Source organism: Camelina sativa, chromosome 3, assembly GCF_000633955.1.
Source record: "Camelina sativa cultivar DH55 chromosome 3, Cs, whole genome shotgun sequence".
Taxonomy (NCBI): domain Eukaryota; kingdom Viridiplantae; phylum Streptophyta; class Magnoliopsida; order Brassicales; family Brassicaceae; genus Camelina; species Camelina sativa.
This window is the reverse complement of record NC_025687.1, coordinates 6785688-6812894: the sequence shown is the minus strand read 5'-3', so window position 1 is coordinate 6812894 and position 27207 is coordinate 6785688. Positions and strand designations below refer to the sequence as shown.

The following is a 27207-nucleotide window of genomic DNA, read 5'->3' as shown; positions in this document are numbered from 1 at the left end:
TGTAATATTTTTCCATTTTTATAAAATCTTAAATATTTAAATATTTATACTACTTCTATTCTGTTTACAAAATTTTAATTTTAAAAACTATATTTAAAAAATAAGAGACTCAAAATTATATCCTACCATTAAAGAAAATAATTTTAATTAAAAATTTAAGGATTCTTATTTTATAAACAGTACATAATATATTTATTAAAAATTAAAATAGTATATAAAAACTTCAAAATTAAAATCCACCATTGAGGTTACCCTTAGCTGCTAGCTAGCAAAAGGAGAGAAACAAACATATTGCTCTTACGATTTCAATTCTTTTGTTATTTAGTCACATAATTTTATAAATTTAAAAGGAAAACAACGCAATATTGAATTTGAGTATTTATGATATCATCGTCTCGATTGACGTACCCGTCGGAGGAAGCGAGGAGAAGCAACATAATTGCTTTCGTTGGCGGCTGATCAGTGATCACGTGATGAGAACGAAGAGGTGTCCTTGTTTTTTTATTCCACTTACCCATTTAATTACACATTTACATGCATGGCTTGAATGATACTATTTAGACAAATAAAAGTATAACGCAATCAATCAATCATACATGCGGATGCGCGCGAGAAAGAATGATGTTAAGTTGTTAACCAGCCACAAGTATCATCATCCTTTGATCGTTAACCAAAACTTAAACCTAAAGTACCGTTGCTTCATAATTTAAAAAACCATCGTTTCAGTTTTATCATATGTTCTCCAAAATATATATATATACCCGATGCTAGTTACCAAATTCTATATAACAACATGGCTTGTATATAATGGTGTTTGTATTAATATTGATGCAAAACTAGCTAGCAGAGTTGGGGGGTGGGGGGGGGATCAGAAGACATGAATTTTGATGGGCTTGGTTGTTGCTGCGAGAATCATTGGACTAGTCCTGGCTTATTATTGTGTACTAGTACTAAATAAATGGGCTTAATCATTAGCCAAAGAAACAACCCAAAGTAAAAATGTAGGAGATAATATGGTGGTGATAAGTGACAACACATTGTTGTGCTGATTCGGTAAAGTTGCATTCATTACGGCCTGCTGCCATTCAGATCTGTATTAACAAGTTAACAACCCAATGAATAAACATAGGAGGTGAATATGTTTGACAACTACATCCATATTGGTAATGAATTTTCTCGCAACTTGTTAAAATCATAGCTAACCTAACATTCAATAGACCAATAGAAAATGTCAATGAGAGTATTGATATAACTAGAGGTTGCACCTATAACAACTCTATGAACTATATACTATGTTTCTGTCCCCCACCAGTATTGGTGAAATGGTGGTGATGCTTTTCCACAATATCTTTAGTAGAGAAAAAGGACCCATAAAAGAATGCTTTTGGAGAAAGACAACCCCACTTTTCATTTTCCTTTTTTAAAATTTTTTACCAGTTAGAAAAGAAAAAGAAAAAAGAAAATGAAGCCATAAAAATGGTTAACCCACAAATAACACATTTTCTAGTATAAGTTGCGGAGACGTATGTATAAAAATATGGCTATGTGAATGAAGATGAGTTTGCTGACAAATAAAACATTACGAACAAAGAAGAAAGAGTTTAGATTCGATACAAAAAAAAATCGAGTCAAATAAAATAGTCTCCCTCTTACATAATTTTCAGCGGCATGCATGCCTTTGCGTCTAAATTAATTTAAGCATCACTTCTTTTTTTTTTTCTTTTTCTTATCATTATTTTAAGTAAATCATTGACTAACACGTTTAGTCGTATAGTACCAAGATGGCAAGACGAAGCCACACACTCGATCGTTTTAAGTTTTAACGACAAAAACAAAAACAAAAACAAAAAGTTACACTACTTGATCAAAGAAAAGAAAAAAAAAAAAGATTGAAGTAAGAAAAAAAAACGACAAATTAGAATGAAGTTAAAAAAGAATCAGAAGAGAGTAAACAAAAAAAAAGAGAATGAGTTAAACAATACTACAAATTAAGGAAATAATAAATATATAAAGATGAGACGAATCCAAATCTGTCTTCCTCTCTTTTCTTTTGCGTTCTTCCTCTTTCTTCTCATTCTTTAGATTTTTTCCTCTGAGGGTTTCTCGGGACAAAAAAAATACATATATATTTTATTTATCTGAGAAGAAGATTCGAGAGAGATCTGAACAGAGTCTCTGGAATGGCAACGCTTCAGTCATGGCGAAGAGCTTATGGAGCCCTAAAAGACACCACCAAAGTCGGACTTGTCCGAGTCAATAGCGATTACGCCGTACGCTCTCCCTTTCGATTTGCTAGATTTTCTCTTATTTCAGCATTTCTCGATCCATTGAATCTCTTAATAGATTCGAGTTTTGGTTACACTAATTTCAGGAATTAGATGTTGCCATAGTGAAAGCTACTAACCATGTCGAGTGTCCTCCCAAAGATCGTCATCTTAAGAGTTAGTGGAATTCGATTTTTGTTTTCTTAGATCGTAATTGTTTCTTGTGTGTGTTTTAAATCGCTTTTTTGTTTACAGAAATTTTCCTGGCAACATCAGCAGTTCGGCCCCGAGCAGATGTTGCTTACTGCATTCATGCTCTCTCCCGACGATTGCACAAAACCAGAAACTGGACGGTATTGTTTTTGAATCTCTTTTTTCTTAAGGAGCAATGTTTCATTTTAATAAGAAAGTTGTTATAGTCATTTTGCACAGTTGAGTTTGATCATTATGTATGTTTTTAGGATTTGAAGTTCTTCTGAGAGTTTTTGATTATCAGATGTTCTTTAGGTTGTTTAAGGATCGTTTCTGTTTGCTATCAGCCTATTAGATTTAGCGTTTGTATGTGTTCTGATAGGTTGCACTGAAAGCACTACTTGTCTTACACCGGCTTCTAAGGGATGGTGATCCTACATTTAGAGAAGAGCTATTGAATTTTTCCCAAAAAGGACGCATTATGCAAATTTCTAATTTCAAAGATGAGTCTAGCCCAACCGGTGAGTCTCTTACTGCTACTTTCACGGGCTTATATATGTTTTATAAGCAATATGAGTTTTTTTTCCCAAGGTTTTCATGCATAGAGAGTTACCGCTGATTGGTTGTTTGCTTTTTATGCCTCTTGCAGCCTGGGATTGTTCTGGTTGGGTGCGCGCTTATGCATTATTTCTTGAGGAACGTCTTGAATGTTTCAGAGTTCTGAAATATGACATGGAGGCTGAACGTCTTCCTAAAGTTTCCCCAGGGCAGGAGAAGGTATCAGTTTTTTTTGTGTTTGCTTGGTTTCCTGGCTTCAGGTTACCTCTTTTCTTTCCTGATTGTTTTCTGTTCTGGAATTTGATGTCAGGGGTATAGCAAAACAAGGGATTTAGATGGTGAAAAACTCCTGGAACAGTTACCAGCGTTACAGCAGCTTCTGCATCGTCTCATTGGTTGCAAGGTGCTTCTTTGATGCATTTTCCAGTTCTGCTACTATGTTTTTGTAAAGCGCATAGTACTTTCTATTGCGCTGGAGCAGCCTTCTCTTTCTTACAAATGAACTGACTTTGATCTTCCAACTTCCTCAGCCAGAAGGTGCTGCAAAACACAATCGCATAATTCAATATGCACTCGCTCTGGTAGGTTGAACTAAGCCTGGACACATAACTCACATTTTTACATATATCCTAGGCTTAGTAACGGATCAAATATTTCCTATCCGGAAAGAATAGCTTGAACTAAGTTCTGAGATGTTTTTGAATATTGTATGTTTAGGTGTTGAAGGAGAGCTTTAAAGTCTATTGTGCCATCAATGAAGGAATAATCAATCTAGTAGAAAAGGTAGTCCCAGTTTTTTCTTTCCCCCAGAGTTACTCTCTCCCTCCATGTGTTCTTTGATATCTTACTGTTTCATATATGCATGTATTGCAGTTCTTTGAAATGCCAAGACATGAGGCCATCAAGGCCCTTGATATATACAAGCGCGCGGGTCTGCAGGTAAAGTTGTTGGGTTATTTTTTCTGTGGATTCATTTAGATTTCCCTTAACAAGGATTAGTCTATCGATGCAGGCTGGCAATCTTTCTGCTTTTTATGAAGTTTGCAAAGGATTAGAACTTGCAAGGAATTTCCAGTTTCCTGTTTTAAGAGAGGTATCAGATAATAACTTGCTTGTTAAATTTCAATTTGTAATGGTAAGTACTTTATTATTACGATGTAACTCTGTTTGTTTTTTTCAAGCCTCCACAATCTTTTCTTGTAACAATGGAGGAGTATATGAGAGATGCACCTCAAATGGTTGACGTCACATCTGGGCCACTGGTACGTCTATATTCCAGAAATGGTCCTACAAAAACCATGATTTTTTTTGTTTAACTTAATTTCTAAAGCTTTTTGTCAACATACAGCTTCTGACCTATACGCCGGATGAGGGGCTTGATTCTGAAGATGTTGAACCTTCGCATGAAGGACATGAACCACCATTGCCTTCAGATGGTACCGTTGTTCTATCTGAAGGGACTCAACCTTCTTCGCAGCCTCCTCCTTCAGCAGAAACTCCACGGAATATAATTGATACAGATGATCTACTGGTGAGAAATGCTTATTACATACTATTTTGATTTTTCGATATTTCTGTCATTGTTATTCTTCTGTCTCTGATTCTCTTCATGTTGCACTCAGGGTCTGAACGATGATGCACCTGATCCGTTAGCAATCCTAGACCAAAATGCACTTGCTTTGGCCTTGGTTTCCACTGATGGTGAGCTTCTTGGACTATATATACCAGGGCGCTAAGTTTACCTTTCTTGTTAGTTGTTGATCGCTTTTATGATTCCGTTCTGTATACAGATGATTTTTCGACGTTTGGTTTTGGTCAAGCAAGAGATTTGGATTCGTCAGGGTGGGAGCTTGCCCTGGTCACAACACCTAGCAATGATATATCTGCAGCCACTGAGAGAAAATTGGTAAGATGTATTACTGTATTATTGATAATGGCATGCATCAATTGCTTGCTATTATCCTGTTTGCATATTCTAGTTTGGGGGTTGGTAAATTAAATCTGTGGCTTCTTAATCATAACCATCTTTGTTTCTGTTAGGCGGGTGGCTTAGACACGCTCACCCTGAACAGTCTATACGACAATGGAGCCTACATTGCTGCCCAACAGCCGGCCTATGGCGCTCCAGCTCCCAATCCATTTGAGGTCCAAGACCCGTTTGCATTAACAAACAGCGTTGCGCCGCATTCAGCTGCAAACAACCCATTTGGGCCCTACGAGCCAACCTATCCTCAGCAAGAGCAGCAACCACAGCTTGAGGTTGCACCCAGCGCTGCAAATCCTTTTGGTGATTTTGGGGAATTTCCAATAGTCCCGGTTTCAGAACCACAAAGCACCACCAGTTTGGGGGCATTTCCAGTACCGGTTCCAGAACCTTCAAACATCACCGGTTTTGGGGAATTTCCAGTAGTTCCGGTTGCAGAACCAGAAAACACCTCCGGTCTTGGGGCATTGTCAGCAATCCCGGTTTCAGAAGCATCAAACACCACCGGCTTTGGGGAATTTCCAGTAGTCGAGGTTTCAGCACCACAAAACAGCACTGGGTTTGGGGCATTTCCTGTAAACCAGGTTTCAGAACCGCCAAACACTACAGGTTTTGGGGCATTTCCAGTAATCCCGGTTTCAGAACCGCCAAAAACCACAGCTTTTGGGGAGTTTCCAGTGATCCCGGTTTCAGAACCGCTTCCAGTAATTCCGGTTTCAGAACCGCCAAAAACCACAGGTTTTGGGGAATTTCCGGCAATCCCCGTTACAGAAGCGCAAAACACCACCACGGGTTTTGGGGGATTTCCGGTTAATGGAGGTGCTCATCAACAACAACATGACAGCAACAACCCCTTCGGCAGTACTGGCTTCTTGTGATTCGCATATTCGTAAATTTTCTCAAATGCTTTATTTGGTTTATATGATTTGATCATTTGTGAGTAATAATAGAATCACATGAGTCTTGCAAATCTTGGTCTGCTTATTATAGAGAAAGAACTCGGGATAAATATATAAATGTAAAATTCATTTTTACGTTGGTGAAAAATATGAAACAAATAAGTCGTGTGGCATAATGTCACTGACATTGAAACAAATAATTTGAAACATGATATAGCAACAACGTTACTAATAGTATATACAAACTATAATATACTAGCTTCTTCTCATGGTTTCTTCTACGTTGTGGTTGATAGCTTCTTCGTTCATCATCTTGCTTGTTCGAGTCTGATTGCTTTTTGTAAGGCTTCTTGGACAATGTTATTGTCATCGTCGCATTCAGAAGCGTTTCGGGTCCTTGCTTGCCGGGTTATGAAGACTTTAGTTATGTTTCTAGAGATTGGTTTCTCATCATGATAGGAGGTGGTTGATGTTAGCTTTGGATTGGCCGTCCGCAGGTGGCTGGGGAGAAGAGCTATTCTTGCATCTTGAGACTAGTTTGTTATTTAAGGGTTATGTCTGGTCGCATATGTTCTTACTTTAAGGTTTTGTCCTCTTTTTTTTGGGTTAAGTTCTCTACTTTGTATTTTTTTCTCTTGATTTCGTTTTAAGCTTTTGGGAACTTTTTGTTGTTCGCCGGTTTAGTTTACATTTTTTAGGCTTCAGACTCTGAAGATATTTTTGTTTTCCGCCAGCTCGAATGGTAATTCACAATGTATCCTTCTATTTTATAATATGAGTTGACAAAAAAAAAAAAAGTATATACAAACGTTACTGTGTGGTGTATTGTGCCAAAACCTAAATTTTAGTTTTTAGCAAAAGGTAATGTTAAAAATCAAATACGAGGAGAATTACGTCATTTTAAGGCTCAAAATAGTCAAAAGTCATACGTCCACGTCAGTAATCCGGCAGGAGAAAACAGCTATAAACTCACAGCCGTTAGATCAATCAATAAGCTGAGAACCCCAGCCGTCCGATCAACTCTACGACTTAATATAATCGAATTCTGATGATTGATTTGATGATGATGAAAACCACTTTCCCAATTGTTTTTTAAAATCCCTTCCGAACATTAGATTTACTACTTCCTACAACCACACAAAACTCTCTCTCTCTCACTCTCCGCTTCACATGGCGTTCGATCAGCATTCATCGGAATCTCAGAGTCAGTCATTTACACTCCCGCCTTATCCTCAGGTAAAGTAAATAAATCCATAATAATACATTGATAGGATAGTCAGATTTTTTTTTTCAAATTAGTTTTTGGTTTTTTGAGAATTGCGATTTTTAGATGATAATGGAAGCGATCGAAGCACTGAATGATAAGAACGGTAGCAACAAAACGACGATTGCTAAACAAATCGAGTCAACTCAGCAAACCTTACCGCCGTCACACACGACGCTGCTCAGCTACCATCTCAACCAGATGAAGAAGACTGGTCAGCTTCTCATGGTCAAAAACAATTATATGAAACCAGATCCACATGCTCCTCCCAAGCGCGGTCGTGGACGTCCTCCCAAACAGAAAACTCAGGCGGAAACCGCCGCCGCTGCTGCTGTTGCTGCCACGGTCTCTGCAGATCCGCCTAGATCTCGTGGCCGTCCACCGAAGCAGAGAGATCCGTCGGAAACTTCGATTGAGCCGCCGAAGGAGACCGGATCTGGAAGACCACGTGGACGACCACCCAAGAGACCACGAACAGATTCGGATAAGGTTGCTGCTCCGGAGCCGGCAGCTCAGGCAACCGGTGAGCGTAGCGGACGTGGGAGACCTCCGAAGGTTAAGCCGACGGCGGTTGCGCCGGTTGGGTGTTGAATTATGCAACTCTAAACAAATCAAAATTTGGAATCTCTTAAGAGAGAGTGGTACTTTTAGCTTTTAAGTAGATGTTTAGTATAATTCGTATTTGATTGTCAGATGTGTTGTTGATGCTGCTTAGTCCTTGGGAGGAGATTAAGACTTAACATTAGGGACGAGTGTGTATCATTATTGTATTTTTTAATTAGCATGTGTTATGTTGAACTTTAGTTCTCTCTCTCTTTGGAACAACCACGTCTTTGAAACATTGTTTCTAAACTGGATTCAATTATAAAACAGTGAACGTGAAATTAGAGACTGTAAATTGAGTGTAGAAGCTTTTTAGTCCATGGCTGGGTTGATCAGATACTTCTTATTTGTATACCAAATCTAGTAGTTGGTTTCTATTCATTTGGCACAGTTCCATTCATTGCAACGGAACAAACACAGAGTGTGAAAATGTACATTGGCATCCCCGTGAACAAAACGGACAAAACCTTGTTTTCGTAAAGATTTTAGTGGGCCACAAACAGACAAATTTTAGGGGTCAAACTCATGTCATAGTCACTATGTTCTAATCATCCTCTCACGGGTTTCGTTTCCTGAGATATTGATTTCATCAATTATAATAAAAAGAAATCAATGCTGATATGATGGCCAAATTCATCCCAATCATATCCACCAATACTCATCAAAACCCAATTAATATGGTTTACTTCTAATGTAACCAATGTTATATTCATCATAACCAATCTATCATTATATCCATCACTCCTATAACACGCGGATGTAAACACAAGCAACAGATACTAATACAAATCAAACATAGGTTACTGTATAATTTGATTGATGAGAAACACACAAACTCGGAGTTCCAACTCGGTTTCCAAAGCCTCGAATACACAGAAAAACACTAAGCACACTCAACACACCATATATATATATATATATATATACAAGTATATTTTTTTATATAATTAGCTTAGGCTCCATCATTGGCGTAGGTGTTAACCAGAGCAAGCGCATTACTCGTGAACCTCTTAACGTCGCCGACTCTCTCGCAAATCGCCGTCTTTGTCTCTCCGTCTTCCATCTCCTCCGTGATCCCATCAGTACACGTCTCCTCGTCCGTCAACGCCGCGCTCATCCACGTCTGCACGTTACTCATCTGAAACCTAAACGCCGGTGCTCCGGGACGACGGTGGTTCATCTCCCGGAGCTGTCTCAGGGACCCGCGCATCTGATCCATGGCGTCTCCCACGTTCGAAACGCAGTCGTGGACGGCGGCAGAGGATGCAGCGGGAGCAGAGCGACGTGAGAGTTTGGAGAGGTAACTCGCCGCGTATTTTGCGCGGGAAAGGGAAACTCCGATGGCGAGCTTAGCTAGTCTCGCCGGATTATCTTGGACCGTGGAGGCGTAGCCAGCTAGAGACGTATAACAAACGTCAGGATAAAGCGTTGCGTTGCAGCTCGTACGGATGAAATCTAGGTCGTCAATTGTTGGTTCTGCGGGAGGGAAACGAACGGCTGAGATTGTCCGGGAAATGAAGAGTAAGGCGGCGACAAAGTGGAGAAACGTCGTCGTGCAAAGCTGCCTTCCCATTTTGAAGTTTTTAAAAGTTTTATAACTCTGTTTTACTTTCTTGTGAGATTTGGAGGGTTTATGTAGGCACATTGAGTAATGGAGATTTTGACATGTTTGCCCATTCATGCTCATTAATAATCACATTATCACCCCACTAATCATTTTGTCGGGTGTATTTTTTTATCTATGGTTGGTGTGAAAAGGAAGGCTTGGTAGATTCACTCTTAGCCGTACCTTAAAAGGAACTGCATTCGTTATGCTTATCACTTTCAGACTTAAAATTATACTTATTTTCAAATAAAACCATAAGCTAGATACCAGTGGCAGCCAAGAAAAAATCATAACATATCAAATATTATATAACTTTTAGTAAAACTAGGTATATATGGCCGTATATATATGAGTCGTCGCAACTCGCAAGTGAGCTTTTTGGGTGGACATACAGTAACTAGTTCCAATCTAGACCACGAATGAATCGTACGGTGAACACTATGGTGGGACTCTCATGGAGTATGTGGAGATTCGTCTACTCTCATTAATTCTGCCCAATAAAAAATAAGTTATCCGAGAAGAAAAAATATCCGCACGCGTAATTATCAAAACATTCTATGGGATTAATTTCTCAAAAATGCTCCAACTCATTTACTAATGATAATGATGTCTTCGTTCTTTTAATGGACACCTTTTTAGATTTTCCTCAGTTGAGTGTTGAATCTGTTTGATTAAGAATCAATAGACATATATAGGACATGATGATTTATATGTACTTATATGAATTATATGGGATTATATACGGGAATATAGCGTTATCTAATGCTAAATTTAGATATATGTGAAAGAAAATAAAAAATGACGGCATGACCGTTTTAGTAAACGACCCACACCATGTTTCTTAAGAAGAAAAGTCCACTTAAAATACCACTTGTTCAGAAGTGAGTGTGCATACTACTAATACCATATGTAGTGGGGAGGTAGCCGACTAAAGATTATAGGGATTATTATATAGGATTTGATGAGTAACGTTTAAATCATTCCCATTCATGTTAATACATACTAGATGCTTGGTTAATAATAAAAACAAAACAATCTCATACATATTTTATAATGATTTGTCGATATCAAATATACGATTTAAGCCTTCATTTCTTAATTAAAAAGACTCTGTATTAGAACTAGAACTTTGCACTGCAAAAACTAATATTTATATCAAAATACAATGATTTTTTTTTGTGTAATCCAAAACTTATTGATTGGTTACCAAAAAAAGCAAATTTGGTAAAAGTATTTCTGTGGTTGTGTACTTTTTTGTTTTTTGGGATCGACGCTTGTTGGTTACTACATCAGCAAAAACTCAGGTTTAAGATCATTCTCAAGGAATCATAACTACATTGAAACCCAAAAAAACTCATACTACTAGTAGACCTGTGACTTTACGGCCCATCAACACCAACACTTGGTTTATGCCTTTATGGAGCAAAGAGGCTTTCTATCTCATCTCGATCCCAATTTAAGTGCCTCTTGAGCAATTAAGCGCTTTTATCACTCTTCTCTTGATAAGTCGTATGCTTTTTATTCCAAATTTTAGTAAATACTACTCGTATTTAGTTTTTACCCATTTTAATAAGAAGCATCTCATCAGTCACAATGAAGTTCAAAACTGTGCTTAGATCATCTCTTGTATTATGCTTTATGAATTACAATCCTTGCAAGTCATGATTTAATTACTCTATTGAGCCATATTTGCTTCAGAGTGTGTTAATATTTAATAACGTGAGTTTAACCTGGAACATACACCAAAATGCATAGATTTGAGTCATTGTTGTCTATACTATGGTTGGGCCTTTAAACTCATAGCAGTGGCAGCCAGATCCAAGATTGATTTGATATTCTCATCTATGAATTTGGTTATTGCAATATATAATAATCGTACATCTCCAGCCTTGCACTATTAAAGAAGATCAAACCAAAAAAAAAAAAGCAAAAATATTATCAAATAAATAAAGGGAATCTTACATTTATATGGCGGATCTTACTGATTTCTAATATTGTCGTCATTCTTCGTTTTGGCGTTATATATTAGTAATGTATAGCATAAGAAAAATGAAACTATCACTATGCAATTGAACTGTTTATTAGTTCGATGATTATAATATCTACGTATCGATTAATATTTGAAAATGGAACCTGTGTGTACAACTACTTCACCAAATTGTCCCAGTCAACACGCTGTTATTTGATATAAAAACAAAGTGAGCTACCAGATATACCATATGGTCCATGTTTTAATAATGACACAGACAAAAGAAGGCCTATAAGATTAATGATGATACATACATCCAATTAAATCTCTGATCGAAACACCTCCCCACTTTCTTCATTTTCGTATGGATTTATTTTTTCCTTTTTTTTGGTGTATGTACGCACATAAACTAATTCATCTACTTCAACTTCATAATGCGTTTAATGTTCACATGACACACTTTTTTTTTCTTCCTTTATGAGCGCGTATTCATAAAGGGGTTGCATAGATCTCCTCATAGTTAAAAAAAAATCATCACAGCAAATACTTGATCCATATATAGTATCTCACATATATATTGATTGTAGTTTGTTATGTAGTTTTAGATTGCAAATCTTTTAATTTACGACCAAATTTGATTATCTTCTAAAAAATATAACAAAAATAACCGATTAATAAATGTTTATTTGTTGCAGGTTGTATAACATTTTGGTGTCCTTGCGTTACATTTGGCCAGGTCGCAGAGATTGTGTGGACCAAGGTTCCACTTGTAAGTCTCCCAATTATAACAATTGTTAATCGAAAAGGAAAAAAAATCGGTTTAGTGTAAATATCTAATCGATAGTTAATTTTAGCATTTGGTACGACCGGTGTGTTTTACACGCTCCTACTGATGATCACGGGATGTGGATGCATCTACTCATGTTTTTATCGAACAAAAATGAGAAAACATTATAATCTTAAGGGTAGCGAATGTGGGGATTGTCTAAAACATTGCTTCTGTGAGCTTTGTGCCTTAAGCCAAGTTTATCGCGAGCTCAACAACCGCGGTTTTGATGTCGCCCTCGGTATTACTATTTTGATGTCGCCCTCGGTAATACTTTAATTAGAGCTTCATTATTATATAATTGGCTTGGTTAAAGAAAAGAAACTTTGTTCGTCGAGATGTTCTAATATAAAATCTAACTTATTAGGGTGGCGGCAAAACGTTAAACGTCAAAACGGCAGCGTTGCAATGGGTGCTCCGGTTGTGGATGATATTACAAGAGAACCGTCACTTGCATACGTGCCATTAGACATTTAGACTTCTTCTATAAGATTTGGTCGTCACTGTAATTAAAGATGAAATTAATACCGTCTACTTGAACTATTTCTTGTTTACTTTTAATCTATATTTTTAATAAAGTTTCTTAGTTAAAATGATTAATTAGTTAATTACACTTTTTTAGCAAATTGCAGTAGTTATACTTTATATCTGTCTGGACTGACTTGTTTAAACGCAAACTTTCAGTAGTCCCCTCCCACACCGTACATGGATTTGATGGAAAGATTTATAAATATTTTAATGTCCTTATATATAAAAGCATCATTCAATTCGTTTATGTTAATCTCTCTCATTCCCTTTATATTCCTCCATGGAAGCTCATGCCAATCCTCATGTTGAAGGAAAATGGTCCACAGGCTTCTGTGATTGCTTCTCTGACTGCACAAACTGTAATCACTCTTTCACATTTTTTTATATATAGATTTTGTAAGTGTAAAAAGGTGAAAACGAGTAATTTTAGCTGGTTGTTATAGATCTACTGTTGATGCTTTATCAAATTTTCATTATCAGACTTTACATATAGAAATTCTAACAAAAGTCGTTTATATATGCCAAACCTTTTATCTAGATAAAAATTTATTATATACCTTATAACAAAAATGAATGGACAGGTTGTATTACGTGCTGGTGTCCATGTATTACACTTGGCCAAATCGCTGAGATTGTAGATCGAGGATCCACCAGTAAGTTACTTACCAAGTTATATAATACATGATTTTATGAGAAAAGCTTTGTCAAATTTAACAAGGCAGGAAAATATAATGAATGATAAATAACTGCCACGAGGTTTTATAATTTTCAGCGTGTGGTGTGGCTGGAGCATTATACGTGTTGATAAATGTATTCACGGGTTGTGGTGGATGTATTACTCGTGTTTATATCGTCAAAGGATGAGAGCTCAATACAACATTAGTGGTAACAATTGTGTTGATTGCCTTAAACATTGTAGCTGTTGCTGGTTCTGCTGGTGCTGCTGTGAGCTCTGTGCTTTGACCCAACTATACCGCGAGCTCAAGCACCGCGGTTACAATATGAATCTTGGTATATTTGTATATATATATATTTTATACGGCTCTTTTATTTTCATTCCATTTTCTTTGTTTATTAATAATAATCGTAAGTCGTAACACATTAACATTCGTTTTTTATGTGGTACTTTTAGGTTGGGCGGGGAATGTGGAGAGGCAACAGAACCAGGAAGGTGTGACGGCGGCTGCTCCAGTCGTCCATGACGGCATGACCCGCTAGGATTTATTTCTGAATGTAATTCACTTGTCATATATATATATATATATATCTATTAAAACGAGCTTGATCATATCTTTGGACGTGAGTAATTCCTTCCATGTATAATCCGAATGTATCAAAACTATTTAAATATAACAAAAAAAAGTTACACAAAAACAATTAATAATATATGTAATGGTCTTGTTTTTCTTTTTTCTCCTCTAAATTTTTTTTTATCATGGAATGATTCCTCGTTGTTCAGAAAATGATTCATCATCATTGTGGTGACTTTGTTAGAAGTTAAATAGTTTGATTTATCGGTGGAAGTTCTTATATAAATTAAACATATATATTAATATTTTTCATTGTAAAGTTAGAATTAGTCGAAATAAAAAATAGGTTTAAAATGAGGCAAAACTTTTTTTAGGACAAACAAAATAATTTGAATATATTAACTATCTGTACACGTTTAGTATTCAAATAATGCATAAACAACGTACAGTAGTATGTTTTTTTTTTGTTTCCTATTTATTACTAATATACAAAAATTAGAACACTAATTAATTTGCAAAATGATTTGGTGTGGGGGGACCTGGAAATAATGATTAAAATCAAAATCATATTAGAAGTGTTTGAAAACAATATCGGTCAAAGGGGGGAATAGCCACTTGCGTGCAATTATACATCTTCTATATGATTTCATCATTGTTGTAATTAAATATAGAATTGATACGGTCGACTTGAGCTATTTTTCTTTATTTTCATCTATTTTAAATTATTTTTCTTACTTATAAGTTCTCATAATTACACCATTTTTGCAAATTTATGTATCAATTAGAGTCAGGTGTGTTAAATTTTTGCTTAACATACGTGTGGATTTTTATTTCGTAACGATTATCAAGTGGCTATTTCATGGAGAGATTTGTAAAGGTTTTGGAAAAAAAGCTTTAGAAAAAAAAAAACATCAGGTTGATGATTATCACTCTGAATACTTCAACCTATTGGGAATTTTTCTTTGAAAAAAAATCTTGTTGACTGCTTAGATGAAAGACTTTATTTTAAAAATGTAAAACAGTGATCGGATTAGAAGAATTCAGAGTAATAAATCTAAAAACGAAACTTTTCTATTAGTGTAAATTGTTTATTAGTTTTTATAAAATATTTTAAATAACAAATAATGACTAGTTAGCTTAGAAGTAGCGCTTAGTGTAATAATTATCATTGTAAACTTTTGAGTCATTTCTAATGCTAAGTCTAAAAAATAACTTCATTTTTTTTTGTGAGAACTAGGGGAAACAGTTTTATATATGTGTAGTTTGTTTCGCATACCTCATCCCTCACATTATCCACTAAAAAATTGAAATATATATTCCTTAATTATTAAAAAAACTAGAAAGGCTTGGTAAAAGTCAAGGAAATAGTAAAGTAAACGGTGATGGCTACTTTGTAGATAAAACAAGTTGAGACGAGTTAAAAAAATAATGTAACCAAAATGACGTCCTTATAAAATACACAAGCATCCTTCTTCCTTTTTTACAAAACCTTAAAACACATTTTCTCTATTAAAAGTTAGTCTCTCTCTCACTCAAACTCTCTCTCTCCCTCCATGGAAGCTCAACACCTTCATGCCAAGCCTCATGCTGAAGGGGAATGGTCCTCAGGCTTCTGTGACTGCTCCTCCGACTGCCCCAACTGTAATTAATCTTTTCATCCTTTTTTTTCACACATTTACTTGTATTTGTCTACGTAAAAGCTGAAACAAGTAAAAAAGAAAAAAAAAAACCCTCTACTAATATATATCTCGCAAAAATGAATGGACAGTTTGTATGGCGTTCTGGTGTCCATGTATTACATTCGGCCAAGTAGCTGACATTGTAGATCAAGGATCCACTTGTAAGTTACTTACTCATAACACACGGTATATATTATGAGAAAGCTTTGTCAAATTTTAACAGATAAAGATAAGTAATTGGGGGTTTATAAATTAGCGTGTGGTACGGCTGGAGCACTATACGCGTTGATAACCGCAATAACCGGTTGTGGATGTATCTACTCGTGTTTCTATCGTAAAAAGATGAGAGCTCAATACAATATTAGAGGTGATGATTGTGGAGATTGCCTTAAACATTTCTTCTGTGAGCCCTGTGCTTTGACCCAACAATACCGTGAACTCAAGCACCGTGGTTTCGATATGAGTCTTGGTATTTATTTCATCTTTTTTTATACACATACGGCTTATTCTCTTTTTCTTTTTTTGTCCCATTAGGTTTCTTTATTGCAATCGCAAAAACATTGACATTCGTTTTAAAAAAAAATGTGCTATTTTAGGATGGGCCGGTAACGTGGAGAGACAGAACCAAGGAGGTGTGGCGATGGGTGCTCCGGTCTTCCAAGGCGGCATGAACCGTTGAAGTTTTATTTCTTTCATGTTATTCATGATGTTCTAAAATAAACGATGTTTGATATTAATCCTCTATTTGTGTTGTCTGATATGCTTGTTGTGAAAGTTTGAACATGAGTATTTTATTCAATGTATATCCCCCAATAAATCAAAAGTGTTATAATATAACGAGAAAGTGATACCCAATGATCCAAACAATAGTAAGTAGTAAGTAGTAACCTAGTATGCGCTTCAATCATATCGGACAAATATTTAGCTTACGCGGCTTATGCTTATCTTTACACAGACGATTAACTACATTATAAAACATCACAAAAGAAAACCCGATAACACTTCAAAAAGAAAAAGGAACGAGAAAGAAATCCACCTTTTTTGTATTTATGTGAATATATTATGTATGTATCTAAATATTTTTGTTTTTGTCGTGAATATATATATATATATACATTAATACATGTATGTATGTACTTTTATTTTGTCTTTTTATTCGACTTTCAACGAACATTCATCGGAAGACTAGTCTTAAGTCTTAACTCAAACCAAAGGGGAAAAAAAAACGAGATCAAGATAGCAACAGCTTCACTTCCACGAAACTCGGCAAAACACGCAATATATATATATATGACTTTGCTGGACCGTAACTTCCCTGAAACTACATATTTAGAGAACATCATGTTCGTTTTAATACACTTTCGTTGATACTTTCGAATTTGCATATCATACACCTTCAATTTTCAATAATGTTAAGTACGAAAGTTTATATTATACACATATTTAGTACTATATATTATAATAATTTAATCCTTAGAACACACAATTAGTGGTAGGGTTAATTAACTAAAAATATGCGGTCAAGGATTGACACTTATATCTGGTCAACTGGCGGTGCCACTATACCTCTAATGATTTGATTTACTCTACTTCGGCCTACCTACGTATCGTCTTGTTAATTGGTAGATACGAGGTTAGAGATACCGTTATCTATTTCCCACTGTAAGAAAATTGTAATTTTTTATAAGAAATAATGTTAACTTTAATTATGCATTTTCGTAATATTAGTAAGGGATATTGTGTTTGCATTTCAACCAAGATTCTAGTCATGGTAAAAGAGATACCTTCGTGATATTATTATCTCTCTTTATTTTCACCTATTTAAAATTATTTTCTTACTTATAAGTTCTAATAATTACACCATTTTGCAAAACTTATAGTTATGTATTATTTAGAGTTAGGTATGTTAGATGTTTGCTTAACGTGTGGATTTTTATTTTGTAGCGATTATCAAGTGGCTATTTCATGGAGAGATTTGTAAACGTTTTGAAAAAGAAAAAAAAGCTTTAGAAACAAAAAAAAAATTCATCAGGTTTATCACCCTGAATACTTCAACCTATTGGATTTTGTTTTTTCTTTTAAAACTTGTTGACTGCTTAGATGAAGGACTTTATTTAGAAAATGTAAAATAGTGATTGGATTAGAAGAATTCAGAGTAATAAAACTAAAAAACGAAAATTTTCTATTAGTGTAAATTGTTTTAACGAATAATGATAGCTCTTAGAGTAATATATCATTGTGTAATTTGTGAGTCATTGTAATGCCAAGTCTAACTTTTTTTTGTTTTTTGTGAGAAATAGGGAAAACAGTTTTATATATGTGTAGTTTTGTTTCGCATACCTCATCCCTCACATTATCCACTAAAAATTGAAATATATTCCTTATTAAAAATAATCTAGAAAGGGTTGGTAAACGTCAAGGAAATAGTAAAGTAAACGGTGATGGCTACTTTGAAGATAAAACTAGGTTGAGGTTCTGACGAGTTAAATAAATAATGGAACCGAACCAATGACGTCCTTATAAATACAAAAGCATCCTTCTTCCTTTTTTTACAAAACCTTAAAACACATTTTCTCTATTAATTAAAAGTTAGTCCCTCTCTCACTCAATCTCTCTCTCTCTTTCTCTCTCCCTCCATGGAAGCTCAACATCTTCATGCCAAGCCTCATGCTGAAGGAGAATGGTCCACAGGCTTCTGTGATTGCTTCTCCGACTGCTCCAACTGTAATCACTCTTTTCACACATTTGCTTGTATTTGTCTACGTTAAAGCAGCTAAAACAAGTAAACGAACCTAAATTAATATATATCTTACAAAAATGAATGGACAGGTTGTATTACGTGCTGGTGTCCATGTATTACATTTGGCCAAGTCGCTGAGATTGTAGATCGAGGATCCACCAGTAAGTTACTTACCAAATTATAATACATGATTTTATGAGAAAAAGCTTTGTCAAATTTAACATATAAAGATAAATAATTGGGGGTTTATAAATTGATTTTCAGCGTGTGGTACGGCTGGAGCACTATACGCGTTGATAACCGCAATAATCGGTTGTGGATGTATCTACTCGTGTTTCTATCGTAAAAAGATGAGAGCTCAGTACAATATTGGAGGTGATGATTGTGGAGATTGCCTTAAACATTTCTGCTGTGAGCTCTGTGCTTTGACTCAACAATACCGTGAACTCAAGCACCGTGGTTACGATATGAGTCTTGGTATTTATTTCTTCCCTTTTATATATACGGCTTATTCTTTTCGATTTTTTTCTTTTTCGATTTGGTTTCTTTATTGCAATCGCCAAAAACATTGACATTCGTTAAAAAAAATGTGATATTTTAGGATGGGCCGGTAACGAGGAGAGACAGAACCAAGGAGGTGTGGCGATGGGTGCTCCGGTCTTCCAAGGCGGCATGAACCGTTAAAGTTTTATTTCTTTAATGTTATTCATGTACTAAAAAATTAAATGATGTTTGATATCAATCCTCTGTTTGTGTTGTCTGATATATGCTTGTTTGTGAAAGTTTGACCATGAGTATTTTATTCAATGTATATCCCCCAATCAATCAAAAGTGTTATAGCACGAGAAAGTGATACCCAATGATCCAAGCAATAGTAAGTAGTAACCTAGTAGGGCTTCAATCATATCGGACAAATATTTAACTGACGAGGCTTTTGCTTATATCTTTACACAGACGATTAACTACATTTTAAAGCATCACAAAAGAAAACCCGAAAACACTTCAAAATTAAACCACCAGTTTTTGTATTTATCTGAATATATTATGTATGTATCTAAATATTTTGTTTTTGTCGTTAATATATATATATATATACATATATGTACTTTTATTTTGTCTTATTATTCGTCATTCAACGAACATTCATCAGAAGACTAGTCTTAATTCAAACCGAAGGAAAAATAAAACGAGATCAAGATAGTAACAGCTCCACTTTCCACGAAACTCGGCAAAACACGCAATATATGACTTTGCTGGACCGTAACTTCCCTGAAACTACATATTTAGAGAACATCATGTTCGTTTTAATATACTTTCGTTCATACTTTCGAATTTGCATATTATACACCTTCAATTTTCAATAATGTTAAGTTCGAAAGTTTATATATTATACACATATTAAGTACTATATATTATAATAATCTAATCCTTAGAACACACAATTAGTGGTAGGGATAATTAACTAAAAATATTCGGTCAAGGATTGACACTTATATCTGGTCAACTGGCGGTGCCACTATACCTCTAATGATTTGATTCAGTCTACTTTGGCCTACGTACGTATCGTCTTGGTAGATACGAGGCTAGAGAACCAGACAACCAGTAATAGTCGAAGACCTTGAGACTGAATCCAAAAGCAAGTATTGTGGTGCTCACTTTAAAACTCGGGCTTATCGATTTGGGCTCGAAGGTATAATTATGTGCTTCGATTAGGCTTTTGCATCATTGGTTACTTGATATCTCCCTTTCCTAATTATCAGTTCGGGTCTGGCTTAGTGGCTTGAATAAAAAGGTACCTAAATATCTTCTTTCTTTTAATTTTTTTATAGAAGTTGAATATAATCCGATGTTGTAGTTACGTACATCCGATGTAAATGAGCGAGCGATATCATGGATGAGTGTAAACATCTTACTTTGTACCATCATAGACTACTTGATTTAACCGACCACTCAAAATACTTTAGTATTGATATCTCTAATCTATTGGTATCAACGATATAGTAAAACTTTGAAATAGATAATTAAAAAGTTCCCTACGTCTTGAAGTACGTACTTGATCATTCACACTTTCACAGAGACTGGACAAAACGTGGATCGCGTTTTTTTCTTAGCGGTTGACATTTTTTTCTTTGTACCGACAAAAGCAGATGACAAATAAAGACGTGGTTTTCCACAAATTGATAATAATAAAATAGGTGTTGATTAACTCCATATACTAATAGTCGAATTAATACTACATACCTTAGCTTTTGTCAGTTTTAATTTAAAAATTATGTGGGAAAATACCAATCAATATGATTGGCTGATGACAACGTTAAAGTAGTTTGGAAAAATCAGGTTACTTCTACAAAGTGTGAACGAAAGTTTCCCAAAAGATAAAGCACAAAAGCCAAATAATTTCAAGAGATGACTCAGCAACCCCCTAAGCATGATACGTGTAACCCATCACCATCATCAATGATGTCACCGATCATGTTCCTCATTGTCAGTCACCACCATCGTGCTTAAACCTAATATTTCTTGGTTACTTGATCTCATATCTCTCTATTTTTTTAACTAACAATAGCATTTTTAAAGCAGATCTCTATAGATAGCTGTCGTTTTATGTCATCATTTTAATATAGTATGCAACCCTTTTTTTTTTTGTAACTCATAATAACAAATATATGCAGTAAATAAAAAATGCTATTATAGATTTTTCTTGTGAAAATGGTTTGCTGAATATTATCGTTTTAATTTTTATTTAGATCATTGATTCATTGTCAAAATCAGATAAGGAACATGGGGAGAGATACAAAAAAGAGGAAACGTTATTATTGTACAGTTTTTTTGTTTGCACTCTTTGATTTTTATCTTCTTCCTCCCATCGTTCACATGACGTTGTCTTGCTCGACACATCTAAAATCTACAATCTGTTCGTCGCCTCTGTACATACTTTTCCTTCAGCAGTACTAGTACGTAGACTCTTCACGAAAAAGGCGTAAGATGTTTTTTATCTACAAATTAAAGTGATGATCAAGAACACATCAGATTTGGTTTTTCAGCAGATAGAGAGATCAATGGAATGGTCTTGTCTTTTTCTTCCATAGGCTTCCTTGATGGTGAAGAAAGCCTCTGGACCAAAACATCTAAAGCTTCCTTCATCCACCAATCTCTATAAGCTTCTCTTGCTTCATGTACTTTCATCCACGTTCTTTGACGAAGATGTTGTTCAGGCCATAGCTCAAGCTCCTCTTTCACAAGCATTGGGAACATTAATCCTTCGTAAAATGTTCCTCTGCTTTTGCTTAAGAAATCCCATTTTCCAAGTTGTCTCTGCACCAAATATCATAACACATACTTTAATTTAATAGATCCATCTAAGATAAAGAAAAAAAAAAAGGCTGTTCTGATCCGTTTCAAAGTCACCTCAACGTTTCCAACAACTCCAGCTTCTTCTAGAGACTCTCTTGACGCAGCTTCTTCTACAGATTCATCAAGCTCCCAACCACCCTGACATTATAAAAAATTCAATTACCGAGTAATTATTATAGTTTTAAGGGTTTTTTTGTGATGTTCTTGACTCTTGTTAGGGGTCAAAAGTTAATTAGTACCTTTGGGAACATCAGAGCTTGACCTTTCTGAGATGAGATAACAAGAACTTCAAATTCGCCACTAGTTTTGTTATCGTTCGAAGTCTTGACTCTGTACGGAATACACCTACAATATCATGCAACCAATTCTAAAACTGTAGAAACTCAAATTGCACAAAAGTCAACTCGAATCAATGGTGAAACAATATACATACATATATAGATGAAACATACCCGACAACTAGACGGCGTCCCTTATTGTATCTTTGGGATTGACGACCCGTACGAGATACCAAGCACACCATTTTCTAGTAAAAACAGAGGTTTTGAAGAATATATATGAACCTAACTGTTCGACTGTATAAAAAAGAAAAGAGGAGATCACGGTTTTGCTTGGATGGCTAAAACGGAAGAAGCCACGAATCCTGTGCCGGTTTGGAGAACGAAGTTAAAGAATCGTTTTGAGAGTTATCAGAAAGAGTGGATAGGAATAGTTAAGTTATGATATGGGTGAGTGAGAAAGATTTGGGATGAGACAAAAAGCGTTGTCGTTGCCTCCCTCCATTGTGGCTTATCCTTTTTATAGAAAAAACGACCGATTCCACATCCTCTTTTTTGGCTTTTTTTTGGTTGTCTTTATCTAATGTCTATTAACTTGTGAAATCAGTTAATTAGTACTATATTTTAATATTTAAAGGTACATCATTTAAAAACAATTAGTGCCACGTTAACGTTTCTTAGCGAACATAAAATGATAAGCTATATAGCATCATAGTTGAACATAAATGATCAAATCTATATTCTATGTTAAATTTGGATTTATTTTGGGTTCTAACTAAAAACCAGTAAATTGAACTTAACCCTTTATATATTAATAATAATATTTTAAAACTTTAAATGTGGGAATTGGATTGTATCCCAACATTTTATAATACAATAGATGGTGAAAGTTAAGCAAAATTTAAATATTAGTATTACGTACTGCACTATCTGTAAAAAAATTAGTGGGCCGTGTACATTACGTAGCAAGAGAGCGAGGTGTAAGTTTCTCAGTCGTTTCGTGGTGTAGGTTAATTAATCATGTCCATACGCGGCACGTTAGAATCAGAATAAAAAAAAATTTGGCTGCCCATACGCGGCAGTGCGGCATGGTAATACTACAGCAAGTATTGTGGTGATAGTTACGAAAGGGAGATAAGTGATAGTTACGAAAGGGAGATATCAAGTAACCAATGTATCAATTAAGAACTCAATACTACAGCAACTATTGTGGTGCTCACTTTAACACTTATAGTATTGAATTCAATAAGAAAGGGAGATATCAAGTAATATAATATCAAGGAAATTAATAAAACGTTTCATTTCCTTTTCTGTTAGTGATATACAATTGTTAAATGGAGTTTTTGGAAATAAGAAAACGTTTCGTTTTTATTTTTTTTGGTAAAAGTAAAAATTTCATTTCCTTTTCTGTTAGTGATATACAATTGTTAAATGGCTGCCTTCGTTTTAACCGTTTCCTTATCCGATCACTCGGATATGTAGCATTCGAGGTTGATTTTAACCGTTTTTTTAAGCGTAATAGTGGATTTCTCGTAGCGGTGCTTCAGACGGACTATATATATATAGTCTCCTCAAGCAACCCTAATATCCCGATTCAAACCCTAGTTTCCCGATTCATAATAATCGGCAAGCACAGCCTTAAAACCCTAAAATCAGGATCGTGGCAGCGGCAATGGAAGGAGGAGGAGTGATCGAGGATCCGAGGTTTAAGCCGTTCTTCGAGAGGTTGGACTCGTTGATCGAGTGCATGAATGGCCCTGAGTGTGAGGAATTGAAGATGGAGGAGAAATCGGAGGAGGGTGATACCGATTCGTCTATTTGTAAAGAAGTACCAATTCGGGTGAGTTCCAATTAGCTAGAGGCATTGTATGATTTATCAACCAAATTAGTACCTTTGGGAACATCAGAGCTTTTAAGGGTGTATTTGTTGTTCTTGACTCTTGTTAGGGGTCAAATTAGTACCTTTGGGAACATCAGAGCTTGACCTTTCTAAGATGAGATAACAAGAACTTCAAATTCGCCACTAGTTTTGCTCTCGTTCGAAGTCTTGACTCTGTACGGAATACACCTACTCGAATTAATGGTGAAACTATATACATACATATAGATGATACATACCCGACAACTAGACGGCGTCCCTTATTGTATCTTTGGGATTGACGACCCGGACGAGATACTAAGCACACCATTTTCTAGTAAAACACAGAGGTTTTGAAGAATATATATGAACCTAACTGTTCGACTGTATAGAAAGAAAAGAGGAGATCACGGTTTTGCTTGGATGGCTAAAACGGAAGAAGCCACGAATCCTGTGCCGGTTTGGAGATCGAAGTTAAGGAATCGTTTTGAAAGTTATAAGAAAGAGTGGATAGGAATAATGAAGTTACGATATGGGTGAGTGAGAAAGATTTGGGACGAGACAAAAATCGACCGATTGTGGCTTATCCTTTTTATAGAAAAACGACCGATTCCACTTCCTCTTTTTTGGTTGTCTTTATCTAATTTCTATTAACTTATGAAATCAGTTATTAGTACTATATATTTTAATAATTAAAGATACATCATTTTTAAAAAATTAGTGCCACGTTAACGTTTCTTAATTAACGAACAAAAAATGATAAGCTATAGCATCATATAGTTGAACATAAATGATCAAATCTATATTCTATAATTCAATAGATGGTGAAAGTTGAGCAAATTTTAAATATTAGTATTACGTACTACACTATCTGTAAAAAATTAGTGGGCCGTGTACATTACGTAGCAAGAGAGCGAGGTGTAGGTTAAAAAAGATGAATGTACTACGTAGGTTAATTAATCATGTCCATACGCGGCACGTTAGAATCAGAATAAAAAAAAGTCGCTGTCCATACGCGGCGGCAGTGCGGCACGGTTAGTGTTTACACTGAGGGACGACGGCGTCACGTGATTACGTGAGTCATCCCACCCACCAATTAATATAAGGACGTGTTTAATCGTAGTCGATATTTTTTCCTGCTTCTACGGCTGATCGTCTGAGTCTGTGGGACTGTGTCCACAGCCCATGGAAAAAGACTATATATAATATATACACACATACACTACCGACGTGGAACAATGGTTTTTATTCGGTATTGTCAAACTAATAACAGATATAACCGATCAATAAAAAGAGAGTTAAATAATATTACAGTATACGGTCCCAGCTATTAGACAACAATTACTTCTCATACTACGACTATTTGAAAGAAGAGTTGGATTCAGATGGTAATTTGGGATCACACGAGCTTTCATCTGCTCTCAATCGGTGAAGATAATGGAGATGAGAGTAATTAAGCACCCTTCTGCCTTGGAGAAGAAGGGCTATGCTGGTTAAACTCGGAATGTGATCAGAGGGTTCTTAGTTTGTCTAAAAGCTTATACTATTAGTAAAAGACTCGTAAAAAGCTTATATAATGTTACCAAAAAACAAAAAGCTTATATAAGAAACTCGTCTAAGAAATTCTTAAAGTTCTGTAGTCAGCTGTTATAAAAAAAATACAAGAACTCCTTCTCCCAAGACTACTTTGTTATTAACCAAAAAAAAATAAAACTACCTTGCTGTTCTGGTTTGGTTATATCCGGTTAAGTATATATATAGGAAAAATTAGAAATAAATGAGAAGTAATTAAATTATTGTCTATCTATGCATTCTATATTTATGTTTGGTCATATATGCTTCAATATAATTTAAAACCCATTGTATCCTCGTATTTTTAAAAAATTTGCGCAACTATTATTATTTTTTTTAAAAATTATTTATTTCGGAAAATATTTTGGACAATATATAAGGTCAAAAAAATACACTTTAGTTAAACCTCTATAAATGAATAAGGTTGAGACCATGATATTTTGTTTAGTTTATAGTGATATTAATTTATCTTTTTTTTCAAAAGATACTAATTTATCTACAAATAAATATTTATTATTTATAGTATAAATTAATAAATATTAAAATAATTATTTATCTAAGTATTTTTCTAATTGTTAAATTCTTGAAATATATGAATTGAAAAAAATTCTAAACAATAAGATTAGTATTTGTATGTTCTAAATATTTTAGTTTTGGAATTGGAATTTTAATATTTAGAAAAAATTATTGACCAAAAATTACAAATAGAATAGATAAATTCACTTATATACACGATTTATGATTTAGTGTCTGCAATTGTTATATTACAGATATTGATGTTTGTGTATATAAACTAAATATATGTGTACAAATATTGTAAAAGCGCTCGACCATGTCAAGGAAGCAGCTTTACTCTATTATTGGTTGTCCGAGTTTCTAATCAAAAGAGCACTCGATGATATGGAGACAATTCTAGTATCTCTCTCCAGCATATACCAGTTGATCATCATTGTTGTGGACTTTGTTCCAATCTTTTCTATGAGAATACGAAGATCTTTGTTCACCTACCGTTCCGTATATGTCCTTGTCATATATGTGATGGACTGCGTCCTGGTTCACGTTCAAAGTATCTTGAAGATCACCTTCTCCAAAAAATCCACATTTGACCAAATGACTACTATTGGTTGTCGGAGTTTCCGATCACAAGAGCATTCGATGATGAGGAGCCACTTTTGATTATCGTACCTTTAATTATCTTGATTATCTTGATCATTAATCTTTTAGAAAAAGAAGAAAGAAAACAAGCGAATGGAAGGAATTGGCTAGTGTGGACATATATGAAAGGTCAAAAAACCAAATGTAGGCTTGTGAAAAAACAAAAAAAACATTGATGGAAGCTCGAACCAAATCTCGCTAAATCCAAAATAATATATATATATATATATATATATATATATATATATAACCTAACAATTGTTTAATCTCGTCCAAAAAAATTCGTAAAATTGGTTTAAAATCGAAAAGAATTATTGATATATATATATATTTATTGTTAGATTTAAAGAACAAAAAAAAAGGAATTGATCCAAAAAAGAAGAAGGAATTGATCCGATCCGACCCGACCCGAACCGAACCGGGCAAACAACAAAGTTCGACCCGACTGGTTTGGTTAGCCGGAAAGGAAGGAAAGGCAAAATTGGATTTAATTTGTATCAGAGAAACCTCTCTCTCTCTCCGTCGTATTAAAACCCTTGGCGACTCTCTTTTACCGTCGTGGTTCGTTCCTTCCTTCCAGACACTTTTTTTTTTTTTTTTTTTTTTTTTTTTTTTTTTTTTTTTTTTT

At 35.0% G+C, this 27207-nt stretch overlaps 6 protein-coding genes and 1 pseudogene across 8 annotated transcripts; 5 read left to right on the top strand and 2 right to left on the bottom strand.

The window, feature by feature from the left end:
• LOC104773691 (putative clathrin assembly protein At1g14910) lies at nt 2034-6032 on the top strand. Its single transcript, XM_010498336.2, has 15 exons — nt 2034-2270; nt 2372-2441; nt 2520-2617; nt 2839-2977; nt 3106-3233; nt 3325-3417; nt 3545-3595; nt 3732-3797; nt 3888-3953; nt 4027-4107; nt 4196-4276; nt 4363-4545; nt 4637-4715; nt 4805-4920; nt 5055-6032. The coding sequence occupies exons 1-15, from the start codon at nt 2181-2183 to the stop codon at nt 5874-5876; spliced, it is 2163 nt and encodes a 720-aa protein (XP_010496638.1). The 5' UTR covers nt 2034-2180; the 3' UTR covers nt 5877-6032.
• Nucleotides 6974-8045, top strand: LOC104773681 (HMG-Y-related protein A-like). 2 transcript variants are annotated; one of them, XM_010498328.1, is made up of 2 exons: nt 6974-7133; nt 7228-8045. In XM_010498328.1, exons 1-2 carry the CDS (start codon nt 7068-7070, stop codon nt 7750-7752), a joined length of 591 nt encoding a protein of 196 aa, XP_010496630.1. In that variant the 5' UTR covers nt 6974-7067; the 3' UTR covers nt 7753-8045. The 2 variants fall into 2 exon arrangements, with proteins under 2 accessions (XP_010496630.1, XP_019099003.1); XM_019243458.1 differs by having other exon boundaries at nt 7213-8045.
• LOC104773673 (21 kDa protein-like) lies at nt 8473-9419 on the bottom strand. The gene has a single exon (XM_010498319.2). The coding sequence runs from the start codon at nt 9407-9409 to the stop codon at nt 8717-8719; it is 693 nt and encodes a 230-aa protein (XP_010496621.1). The 5' UTR covers nt 9410-9419; the 3' UTR covers nt 8473-8716.
• LOC104773664 lies at nt 12872-14050 on the top strand (annotated as a pseudogene).
• On the top strand, nt 15423-16477 carry LOC104773657 (protein PLANT CADMIUM RESISTANCE 2-like). The gene is made up of 4 exons (XM_010498304.2): nt 15423-15584; nt 15712-15783; nt 15879-16091; nt 16219-16477. The coding sequence occupies exons 1-4, from the start codon at nt 15497-15499 to the stop codon at nt 16299-16301; spliced, it is 456 nt and encodes a 151-aa protein (XP_010496606.1). The 5' UTR covers nt 15423-15496; the 3' UTR covers nt 16302-16477.
• LOC104773648 (protein PLANT CADMIUM RESISTANCE 2) lies at nt 18164-19222 on the top strand. Its single transcript, XM_010498297.2, has 4 exons — nt 18164-18346; nt 18452-18523; nt 18627-18839; nt 18964-19222. The coding sequence occupies exons 1-4, from the start codon at nt 18259-18261 to the stop codon at nt 19044-19046; spliced, it is 456 nt and encodes a 151-aa protein (XP_010496599.1). The 5' UTR covers nt 18164-18258; the 3' UTR covers nt 19047-19222.
• On the bottom strand, nt 21073-24423 carry LOC104773638 (nudix hydrolase 18, mitochondrial-like). Of its 2 annotated transcripts, none has more exons than XM_019243457.1 (4): nt 24063-24423; nt 21956-22061; nt 21771-21854; nt 21073-21677 (listed from the first exon to the last, which is right to left on the bottom strand). In XM_019243457.1, the coding sequence occupies exons 1-4, from the start codon at nt 24095-24097 to the stop codon at nt 21378-21380; spliced, it is 525 nt and encodes a 174-aa protein (XP_019099002.1). In that variant the 5' UTR covers nt 24098-24423; the 3' UTR covers nt 21073-21377. The 2 variants fall into 2 exon arrangements, with proteins under 2 accessions (XP_019099002.1, XP_010496591.1); XM_010498289.2 differs by lacking the exon at nt 24063-24423 and adding an exon at nt 22169-22497.